The sequence below is a fragment of the Chiloscyllium plagiosum genome, chromosome 16 (genome assembly GCF_004010195.1).
Source record: "Chiloscyllium plagiosum isolate BGI_BamShark_2017 chromosome 16, ASM401019v2, whole genome shotgun sequence".
In the NCBI taxonomy this organism is placed as follows: domain Eukaryota; kingdom Metazoa; phylum Chordata; class Chondrichthyes; order Orectolobiformes; family Hemiscylliidae; genus Chiloscyllium; species Chiloscyllium plagiosum.
This window is the reverse complement of record NC_057725.1, coordinates 25,407,393-25,419,526: the sequence shown is the minus strand read 5'-3', so window position 1 is coordinate 25,419,526 and position 12,134 is coordinate 25,407,393. Positions and strand designations below refer to the sequence as shown.

The window sequence follows — 12,134 nt, the reverse complement described above, 5'->3', positions numbered from 1 at the left end:
CTCCTATGTGGGACTTTATCAAAAGCTTTCTGAAAGCCCAGGTACACTACATCTACTGGATCTCCCTCGTCCATCTTCAGAGTTACATCCTCAAAAAATTCCAGAAGATTAGTCAAGCATGATTTCCCCTTCATAAATCCATGCTGACTCTGACCTATCCTGTTACTACTATCCAGGTGTGTCGTAATTTCATCCTTTATAATAGACTCCAGCATCTTTCCCACCACTGAGGTATTAACTGGTCTATAATTTCCTGCTTTCTCTCTCCCACCTTTCTTAAAAAGTGGTGCAACATTAGCCACCCTCCAATCCGCAGGAACTGATCCCGAATCTATCGAACTCTGGAAAATAATCACCAATGCATCCACGATTTCTCGAGCCACCTCCTTCAAGTACCTTGGGATGTAGACCATCAGGCCCCGGGGACTTATCAACCTTCAGACCTAACAGTCTCTCCAACACCAATTCCTGGCAAATATAAATTCCCTTCAGTTCAGGTCCTTCAGCCACTGTTACCTCAGGGAGATTGCTTGTGTCTTCCCCAGTAAACACAGATCTGAAGTACCAATTCAATTCTTCTGCCATTTCTTTGTTTGGGCGCAGAATGTTTCATGTATGAGGGAAATCAAACTCAGCACAGCAATTTCACCACAATGCTATGATTAGATTAAATTCCCTACAGTGTGGAAAAAGGCCCTTCAGCCCAACCAGTCCACACCGACCCTCCGAAGAGTAACCCACCCAGTTCCATTTCCCTCTGACTAATGCACCTAACACTATGGGTAATTTAGCATGGCCAATTCACCTGACATGCACATCTTTGGATTGTGGGAGGAAACCAGAGCACCCGGAGGAAACCCATGCAGACACGGGGAGAGTGTGCAAGCTCAAGGCTGGAATTGAACCTGAGACCCTGATGTTGTGAGGCAGCAGTGCTAACTACATGAGCCACTGTGCCCGCCATGTTCAAACAGATCCTACTTTCACTATTGACAAGACTTAACCTGCAGTGTGGGAGCCAGGAGTCTGTAACCGTATGTAAACACAAGATGTAAACACTCTTGAAGGGCCAGTAAAGTCTGTTTGATGGTCACCATTTGACATTACTTAAGTCAACAGTCCTTTAAAAATGAAAACAGGAACAGGCTACAGGTGTCAGACAGATGAAAAAAAACCTCCAATGCATAGTTTTGATTGATAAGTTGCCACGGATTCAAAATTTTTTTTGTTGACATTTTCCCAAAGGCTCTTTATAAATGTTTGGCAAAACGTATCTCCTTAAGAACGATCTCTAAATCCACAGTTTGATTGACAGGTTAAAGAGCTTGTTCAAGGATTCGCTCACCTTGATGTGTGCTTTTATAAGAGATTAGGCATTGAGATTTAAAAAGAAAATTTTGACTGCACTTTCATGAATGGGATTTTTTGAAAAAACGTCAAGCCTGCACAGAAAATCTGTCCTGGATTTTTCTAACATTGGCCTGGCTAGAAGATGCCCTTACCGAGTGTTTTTGCCGTGGATGTATGTAAAAGAGGTAGCAGGCCAGCCCAATATGCCCCCATCCTTCCCTAACTCACCTTCAAAAATAAGCAAGGCGTAAGTGAGGGCTGCAGATGCTGGAGATTAGAGTCAAGGAAAGGCTTTTGGCCGAAACGTCAATATTGCTGCTCCTTGGATGCTGCCTGACCTGCTGTGCTTTTCCAGCACCACACGCTCGACTCCAAAAAGGAGCAGCCTGTCTACTAAATGAAAGTAAACTATCAAGTGTCGATTGGGCCTGCTAATATATCAATCTGCCAATCACATGGGGCAGAGTGACAGGCATGTGCCCATAGACAGGGCAGAGCGGCTGGCATGTGTCAAACCAATCTCTTTGATATAGGTGGCTGGAGAACATTGAAGATCATCAAGAAGAACAAAAATAGAGTCTAACCTCTCTGCTTTCAAATGAAAAATGAGCATTACGTCAAGAAGTCACAGATATACATGCCTTCAATTGGGTGATTTCTTTGGGTGTCATTTTGTTGCTGGTTATGGACTGTGACTGAGGTTTACATGGAGAAATTAATCTATTTTCACACATCACATATCAGTGTGATTCGGTGGGTCGCACTCCTGTTTCTGAGAAGAGGTTGTGGGTTCAAGTCCAATTGAGCTAATGTTTCTGCTGTACGACTGAGGGAATGCTGCAATATCTGAGGCGAAACCTCTTTGCTGAGATGTCAAATTGAGAGGCTCCCTTCTCTCTCAGTAAGATGTAAAGAGCCCATGGCTTTGCTTCAGAGAACAGCAAGATTCTCCCTGGTGTCCTGTTTGATATTTATCCTTAATGCAGATTATACAGTCATCAGCACATTACTGTGTGGAACATGTATGTGCGACAGTCATTCCCCAAATAACCCACATAATAACTGATGCATTTATGTTAAAGCCACGAGAAGGTGGCACAAACGGTGATGACCTGATGTCACAGAGATACTAGAGGAAAAGGGCACGGTGGAAGTGGGAGTGATGTGGACAACTGCACTTGTGGTGAATTACGGGGAGGCACTGGGAGATGTGGGTGTGTGGAAGTGAACACACAGAGCATCTCCTGGGACAGGGGATGACATGGTGGAGAGGGTGATTGCAGATGCTGCTGGTCTCCTCATGGAGACAGTTTGCAGTCTGTCCTACTCCAGCTGGGACCCAAGACTCTTGCAAGTGGCACATGCGTGGCTGATGATATTACAGTGCATGAAATGCAGTGACATAATCATTGCAGTCACTTCCTGCAGGCTGTCCTGTTTTGATCAGGTGACGACTCTGGCTGCATCTGAGCATGTGCAATGCTCATATTATGTTATGTGTCATCACTGCATTAAATAAACAGTCTGGTCGCTTGTCTCTGGCTTCTCCCTGTGCACAGATCTCTGTGCTCATGTTTCGTAGGTGACCTCACTTAATTTTAAAGGCAATTCCTTCAGCGAGCAAACACCAATAAGGTTAAAATCACACACACAGGAAGTGCTTGAGAAACCCAGCAGGTCTTGCAGCATCTCTGGAGATAGAAATGAAGTTAACGTTTTGAGTCTGAAATGATACTTCTCTCTCCGCAAATACTGCCGGACTTGCTGAGTTTCTCCAACACTATCAGTTTTTATTTCAGATTTCCAGTATTTCACATTAAATGTACAATATGATAATAATGAGTAAATCTGATGAGGGCGGCACAATGGCTCAGTGGTTAGCACTGCTGTCTCACAGTGCCAGGGACCCGGGTTCGATTCCACCCTTGGGCGACTGTCTGTGTGGAGTTTGCATATTCTCCCTGTGTCTGCGTTGGCTTCCTACAGTTGCCTCCCATAGTCCAATGATAAGCAGGTTAGGTGGATCGGCCATGCTAAATTGCTCATAGTGTCCAGGGATATGCAGGCTAGGTGGATTAGCCATGGGAAAAGCAGGGTTACAGGGATGGGATAAGTGAGGGCTGAGAGTCTGGGTGGGATGTCCTTCAGAGTGTCAGTGTGAGTCAATGGGCCGAATGGTCTGCTTCCACACTGTAGGGATTCTATGATGATCTGTTTCAGTGATGTTGTTTCAGGAAGAAACTCAGCTCCCTTGGGATCTTGTACTTTACCTGAGAATGCAGAGGAGAAAGTGAGGACTACAGATGCTGGGGATCAGAGCTTAACAATGTGTTGCTGGAAAAGCGCAAAAGGTCAGGCAGCATCAAAGGAGAGGGAAAGTCGACGTTTCGGGCATAAGCCCTTATGCCCGAAACATCGATTCTCCTTCTCCTTTGATGCTGCCTGACCTGCTGCACTTTTCCAGCAACACATTTTTAAGCTCTGAGAATGCAGACATGATCTCATTTAAATGTCTCACTTGCAGATGGCATCCCTGACAGTGCAGCACTCTCTCAGCACCGTATTGGGCAAACACAGCTGGGTCAGGTGCTCAGGCCACTGGGGTGGCAACTGAACCCACAAACTTCTGAAGGTGAGGTACAAGTGCTGCCCACTGAGTTACTTGTGAAGTTTAAAATAAAAAAAGGAGCTTTCACCACTTACCCAATGGTGGTCCATGTGTCATGAGAATATCGATTCCCTCTGGAATTAGATTCCACTTGTCCAGCAAAGACTGGCCTCTGGGCAAGTTGAAGCCCCAGCCATTAAACCACGGTGTCCTGAAACACAGAGCAAATGGAGTCAGAGCTGCTGAGAGATATTTACATGATCACCAAGCTGTGCGTAAAGCTAAGGTTCGAGCTGTGATCCTCAGTCACTTCTGAAAGATGCTGAGGGATGAAATATTAGGAGGAGCCCAGGCGTTTTACAGCCAATGTTGGCTCACACGACTGACCTCACATTATAACTGAGTCAGACAGAGCTCAGACAGGTCAGGACATTGAGATACATTGGCCAAGATGTGACGTGTCTATTGGCGCGCAGTTCTGGTGAGGGATGTGAGACTGGCAGAATGCCAGGGGGCCACGTGGGGTGGGTTCTAAATCTAAGTCCTGGGCCATTTTTCAAGCCTTGGGAAGAGTAGTCTAGCAACAGGAACTAGTCAGACAATCTCCATAATTAAATCACCAATCAACTGGTCATTGTTTCAGGCTGCTGGACATTCCACTGACTACATGGCAGGCAGGTAGGGGTGTGTGTGCCTGTGTGAGAGTGTATGTGAGAGTGAGAGAGAGTGAGAGAGAGTGAGAGAGAGTGAGAGAGAGTGTGAGTGAGTGAGTGAGTGAGTGTGTTGGTGTGAGAGTGCGCGTGCATGTGAGAGACAGAGGGACACAGTATGTGTGAGAGAATGTGTCTGTGTGTCCAACTGCATGGAGCTGGCCTCACTGAGTCTTCCTGTTAGACTGGGTGGGGAGCCTTGGTTTCCAGAAGCTGTGGCCAAGGGAGTGTTTCCTAGCGGCAATGGCTACCCTCTGTGACCCAAGTTTTTCGCCTCTGTTTCAAAGACCTGTCAATTTGCATCTGCCCCCTTATTTTGCTTGCAGTCTCAGCTGTGGTCAGCTCTACTGATTGGGCTACTGAGATTGTAACCCTGCTGTCCCTCTGACAGCACCAGCATTAAGGAGAGGCAGCCCTCTAACCTAGGGGTGGGGGAAAAGAGAACTACCACTGCTGACCACTTGCCCATCCCATGCATGAACTTAAGACCCACACTGGTCCTGAGGACAGGGTTCACAACAAGTCTGGAATATTATGGCCATGGATTTTCAACTGTTAAAGAGGTATTAAGGAATGCAGCCAAAGGCATTTTTATAGATGAATTACAGGTCCAACTGGATAGGGGCAAGGTGTTGCTGGTGACCTTTTCTTGGTCTTATGAGTGACCTTTTGGTTTCTGATGGCCCAGCCAAAGCCAGCTGGATTGCTTTCTGAAATTTCCTCACATATCAAACTGTTTTGAATATTCCACTTCAATAGCTCTCCTTGCTAAACACTACAGGGGCTGCTCAATTTACAAAAATCCAACTCCCGAATGTTTGCACTTATGGGCACAATCCCATACAGGTGTAGAATTATAAAGACCTGATATACAAACATTTCCTGTACCTATGTATGGCTGCTTTACGGTGTCTGCACTGTGTTCCGACTGGAATACAAACTGACTTACGAACGCACTCCAGAACAAAACCCATTCACAACCCAGGAACTGCCTGCAGTTCTCAATTTATAATGCCCAAAGCAGCCTGCAGCCATTGAAGATGCACCAGATTATTATTCTTTTTACACATCTGGCACATGCTTTCTCAAAAGTTTGCTTCTTACTGAGAAATCTACTGTCAAAACAATAAAAACTTATCAATATGAGGAAGTTGATCTGGAAGTGCAAATATCAGAAAATGCTGTGGTAGAAACCTGATTGGCTCAAGAACCACAGAATGTTCCATGAGTTTAGACTTCTCTTTCTCTTCACATAAGCCAAGTCTTCTCTCACCACCTCCCCCCACACCCCTGTTCATTCCCCATATGTTTCAGTGTCCACAGGTGACAATATATTTGTTATGCTACCTACCCAGATAACAATACTACCTCTTCCCTACAGTGCCACTATCAAATGCGTGCAAACACAGATTAATGATCCCAAACCTCCAATTAACCATATACACACAGAGACTATTCCAACCACATACCTACTCTGGAATAAGAATTCTACTTTCAAATGTTTAAACATAACATCTAAGTTGTTCATTTTTTCACATTCCCTCCAGTTGTAACTTTTCTGTCAGAAAAAGCACCATCCTCCTGAAGGATTAAAGCATTTTTGCAACATACCTTCAGTGTTCAGAGAAATAACGGCAGCGAATGCTTTCCTTTCTGTGCCCCATTATGCAGCATTAACTCAATGCTTTGTGCGGAGGGAACATTGATGCCGGGAAATGGCTTTCGAACAGAAAAGACTAATATTACAGCATTGTGACTGTACCTTCAGGTAGAACATGTTTGACCTCTCTGTGTCAATAATCAATCACAAATTTCCAAAGAAGAAAGTTAAGTCAAAGCAAAATGCTTTGAAATGCTGGAAATCTGAAGTAAACATAAAAAGAATGCAGTTCAAGAAGGCAGCTCACCACCACATTCTCATGTTGGCCAGCCAGGCTCAGCAGTGAATAAAACAAAATTCTGGAAATACTCAGCTGTTCCAATAAAACTTAAAATCTTAATTGCATTTCTCTCTTCACAAATGCTGCCTGAACACTTCTGGAACGTTCTGTTTTTATTTCAATTGCCAGCATCCGCAGCAAATAAAGTACATTTGCTCAATACGATTTGGAAATCAGAACAAAATCTTCATGAGTTCTTGAATCCACTTGATAATTTTCTGTTACAGCAATTGATATCATCTCAAAATAAAATGTATACAAACACAGCACCAATTCACTCTCTTTGTGCTAAGATCAACCAACATCACCTTTACAATTACAATTGGTCCTCCTCAGTCAGTTTTACATGTTAACTTCACAGATTTGAAAGGCTGAATCTGTCTTCCTCTAAAGAAGAATGATGATCCAGATAGAAGCATCAATAAAAAACTATTTTAAAATAAGGAACTAACTTACACTTACAGAATGCCTTTTATGACTTTAGGACGATTAACGTGCTTTAGGATCAATTATGTACATTTGCAGTTGCCACTGTTGTAATTTAAGAAGCATTTTCATGTGTGTGTATACGTGAGAGTGTGTGAACGTGTGTGTGTGCAGTGCGTGCCTGTTTGTCTGTCTGTCTGTCTATATGCATGTGCATGTGTGTGGATACATGTATGTGTGTGGTCCTGAGCTTGGCTTACTATCCCATATCCTTTACATTACCAAGACCATCTACCTCTACCTCAAATATAGCCTTTTAACTCTCAGCCATGCTTTAGTTACGTCCAATTTTGACTACACCAAGGCTCTTCCTGTATAGCTTCACACATTCTGCTCGCTGTAAACTTGAGGTATCCGACTGTGACTTTCCAGTGGGTTTTCAGCATCATGAAGCAGTGAGACTCATTGGCAGGCTGGGCTCCGAATAGGCCTGCTAGCTGGAGAGATGCATTTGTGTTACAGGGACTGATACCTGGAATGTTTGGGCTGTTATATGAAGAAAGGTTGGACAGTTGGGCAGGCATCTGCTGGAGTAAGAGGTGACTTGATTGAAACATATAAGATCCTGAGGAGTCTTCATATAGTAGATGTGAAAATGATGCTTGCTCATTGGAGAACTGGGGATCTAAAAATAAAGGTGCTGCTCAGTTAAAACAAAGATGAGGCATTTATGATTAGACTAGAATACTTACAGTGTGGAAACAGGCCCTTCAGCCCAACAAGTTCACACCGACCCTCCGAAGAGCAACTGTGGGTGACACAGTGGCAAGCACTGCTGCCTCACAGCGCCAGAGACCTGGGTTCGATTCCCGCCTCAGGTAACTGACTGTGTGAAGTTTGCACATTCTCCCTGTGTCTGCGTGGGTTTCCTCCAGGTGCTCCGGTTTCCTCCCACAGTCCAAAGATGTGCAGGTCAGGTGAATTGGCCATGCTAAATTGCCCGTAGTGTTAGTTGAAGGGGTAAATGTAGGGGTATGGGTGGGTTGCGCTTCGGCGGGTCGGTGTGGACTTGTTGGGCCGGAGGGCCTGTTTCCACACTGTAAGTAATCTAATCCACCCAGACCCATTCCCCTACATTTACCCCCTCACCTAACACTACGGGCAATTTAGCATGGCCAATTCACCTAACCTGCACATTTTTGGACTGTGGGAGGAAACTGGAGCACACGGAGGAAACCCACGCAGACACGGGGAGAATGTGCAAACTCCACACAGACAGTCGCCTGAGGCGGAATTGAACTCGGGTCTTTGGTGATGTGAGGCAGCAGTGCTAACCACTGTGCCACCGTGCTGCCCATGTGTTACCGTGCCATTCTTTTTTCTCAAATTGTCATACGTTAAAGCTGAGGTAGTTAGGTTCTTGCTAAGCGAGGGGTGAAAGCTGATCAAGGATAGGCTAGATTGTGGATTTGTGATTACAATTTGACACGCCATGATTTTATCAAGTGACAGAGCAGTCTTGAGGGACCGAATGGCCAACTCCTGCTCTTTGTAAATTGGTTGAACATATCTCCTTGTCAAATAAAGCAATGCCCAGGCATAATTCTAGGCTAGTGATAGCTGTCATGCTTACTAATTCTTTCCTTCCCTCTTGGCATTTCCTCCAAAAGTTCTTTGCCTAGCTGACTTCCTCTTCAAATTCAAAAAAGCTTGCTAAAATATAAAACACTGTCTGACTGCTCCTTTGATGTATTTTCTTCACATTCCTTCCCTATGCTGCTGGTGAAAGGCTTTGAGGTTTTTTTTTGAGAGAAACGTGGGACAAATGCATTTATATTTCTCGTCTCGTTCTGTCGAAACAAGTTCCTCATCATCACAGTGCAGCAAAAAAACAATATGAAAAACCCAATCACCGTGACAGTGCCTCATTCTACTGCAAACCTCTAACATTAAAATTTGCTCAGCATCAGAAGTTGCAGGTAAAACCTCCAGTTTCCTCAGACTCAACTCCGGCAACTTGCGAAGTCTCCAGCTCTTCAGTAATTTGAACCCATTTAGGTAACAAAGCAGAGGCAGAGGCAGGGGTATGATTAAAGCGTACAGTACATAAAATCCCTACAGTGTGGAAGCAGGCCATTCAGCCCATCGAGTCCACGCCAACCTACCGAAGAGCATCCCACCCAGACCCAATCCCCTTATCGCCATAACCCTACATTTCCCATGGCTAATCCACCTAGCCTGCACTATGGGTAATTTAGCATGGCCAATCCACCTAATGGAGAAAGTGAGGACTGCAGATGCTGGAGATCAGAGCTGAAAATGTGTTGCTGGAAAAGCGCAGCAGGTCAGGCAGCATCCAAGGAACAGGAGAATCAACGTTTCGGGCATAAGCCCTTCCTGTATGTGGAAGACTCGCCAAGACTTTCCCCACACCTCCACTACTTGCCTTAAAACAACCGCCAAAACTCAAACTGATCATTGTTGGTAGCAAGCTGCCCGGCTCTCAGGACAACCCCATACAACCCTGTCACGGTAGGTGCTGCAAGACGTGTCAGAGTGTGGACATGGATACCACGATTACGCATGGGGACACCTCCCATCATGTACGTGGCAGGTACTCATATGACTCAGCTAACGTTGTCTATCTCATACGTTGCAGGCAAGGGTCCCGAGGCATGGTACATTGGGGAAACCGAGCAAAGGCTACGACAACGGATGAATGGGCACCACACTACAGAGAGGAGTGTTCCCTCCCAGTTGAGGAACACTTCAGCAATCCAGGAGATTTGACTTTGGACCATCCTCCAAGGTGGACGTCAGGACAGGCAGCAGCGAAAAGGGGCCGAGCAGAGACTGATAGCTAAGTTCCGTACCCATAGGGAGGGCCTCAACTGGGACCTTGGGTTCATGTCACATTACAGGTGACCACCATTGCACTATACACACACACACACACACACTCCTACACACATGGACACTCCTACACACACGGACACACATGCACAGGCACTCCTATACACATACATACACACGGTCACACATACACACAGACACGCACACTCCCACACGCATTCTCTCAGAGACTTAGACCACTCTACACTCACACACACATATACACTCTCTCTCAGACACTCACAACCTCCCACCCCAGAGACACACACACTCCCACACTCACACATGCACCCCCTCACAGATTGAAGACATTCTACACTCACATACTGGAGGAGAAAGTGAGGTCTGCAGATGCTGGAGATCAGAGCTGAAATGTGTTGCTGGAAAAGCGCAGCAGGTCAGGCAGCATCCAGGGAACAGGAGAATCGACGTTTTGGGCAAAAGGGCTGAAGAAGGGCTTATGCCCGAAACGTCGATTCTCCTGTTCCCTGGATGCTGCCTGACCTGCTGCGCTTTTCCAGCAACACATTTTCAGCGCTACACTCACATACTCACACATATACACTCTCTCTCATATTCACAACCCCCCAACCCTGACAGACAGACACACACACACAAAGACCCACATGCACACATATACATATACGTTTGTGGGGTGAATTTGTACTTGCAGAGTTACATTGTACTTTGCTCAAAAACTGCATGAATTTATGTAAGACTCTGTTATCTCACTTTTTAGATTAAAATCAGTCTAAACAGTATGGCACAGACAGAGAACACAGGGGGCTAACACCTTCAACATATTGTCTAGCTAACACCAATTATTACAGTTAACCTGAGAATGCAACTTTTTAAAAAAAAGTTTTGTGAATTACACATGAAAGAAGTGAAACTATCATGGTATTCGAACAGATGAAAGACTCCACAAACAATCAAGGTATTTTTCAATGTATAATTTCAGTTACATCACACTGTAAACTTTTGCTATAAATCCTGTGCCTTACAATTGCGCCCTCCACAATCACCTGATGAAGGAGCGGTGCTCCGAAAGCTAGTGTGCTTCCAATTAAACCTGCTGGACTATAACCTGGTGTTGTGTGATCTTTAACTTTGCATTTATTTTACACATCATCACCTGGATGCATGGGGTCCTGGGATGTGAGCCACCATCTGTTTTGACCCCTCCAATGCTCCTCAAGACTGGTTGCTCAGCAGCCATTCAGTCCTTGGTAAGCCATAAACTGCTTTCGGTAAGTAATTCCCCAGAGCCGTCAGTACTTATAGAATCATTCAGCACGGTAACAGACCCTTCAGTCCACCTCGTCAATTGCCAACCAAGTTTTCTTTAGCCCATGTTCCTCTGAACCTTTCCTGTTTGTGTACCTGTCCAAATGTCTTAACAATATTGCAACTGTACCCACCTCTACCACTTCCTCTGGCAGCCTTAAAATTATGCCCTGCAATTCTGAACTCCCCTAGCCTAGGGAAAAGACCTTTGTGATTCATTTTATTTGTGCCCTTTACTTCACTTTATTAATAAACCTCTATCAGTTTACCTCTCAACCTCCTACATTCCAGTGAAAATATTCCCATCCTCTCCTGATAACTCAAACCCTGTAGTCCTCCAAATCTTTTCTGAACCCTCTCCAATTTAATAATATCCTTCCTATAGCAGAGCAACCAGAACTGTACACAGTACTCCAGAGTGGTCTAACCAACATCCTGTATGACTGCAACGTTATGTCCCGACTCCTAGACCTAATGGTCTCAGCAATGAAGGCAAGGATGCTAATGCCTTCTTCACCAGCCTGTCTACTTGTAATACAACTTTCAAGGAACTATGTACCTGAAACCCCTAACACTCACATTTATTTATGGTGTTATTACGTTATTAAAATATCCTGAGGTGCTTTTACAAGGACATTATAAAAATAATTATGACACTAAGTCGCATAAGGAGATGGCAAGCAAATGACCCAAAGCTTGGTCAAAGAGTTCAGCTTTGAACAGCATCTGATTCAAAGAGGAGTGAGGTAGAGAGGCAAGAAAAAAAAACTTAGGAAAGGAATTCTCAAATTTGTGGGCCACGAGCTGAAGACAAACTGTAACGAAGAGGTCAGAATGAAATAATTGCCGAGTTTTTGTAGAGGGGATTACAAAAGGTGGTGAGATTTCACAACGAGGAGGGGAATGAGGAGACCACGCCCC

At 44.8% G+C, this 12,134-nt stretch overlaps 1 protein-coding gene across 5 annotated transcripts in view; it reads right to left on the bottom strand.

Annotated features, from left to right (window-relative positions):
• The window catches only part of mpped2a (metallophosphoesterase domain containing 2a), a 184,535-nt gene that overhangs the window by 15,937 nt on the left and 156,464 nt on the right, over window positions 1-12,134 (bottom strand). For all 5 annotated transcript variants that reach the window (XM_043705579.1, XM_043705583.1, XM_043705582.1 and 2 more), the window contains exon 5: window positions 4,054-4,169. In XM_043705579.1, coding sequence (XP_043561514.1) covers window positions 4,054-4,169 — 116 coding nt within the window. The remainder of the gene's footprint in view (window positions 1-4,053; window positions 4,170-12,134) is intronic.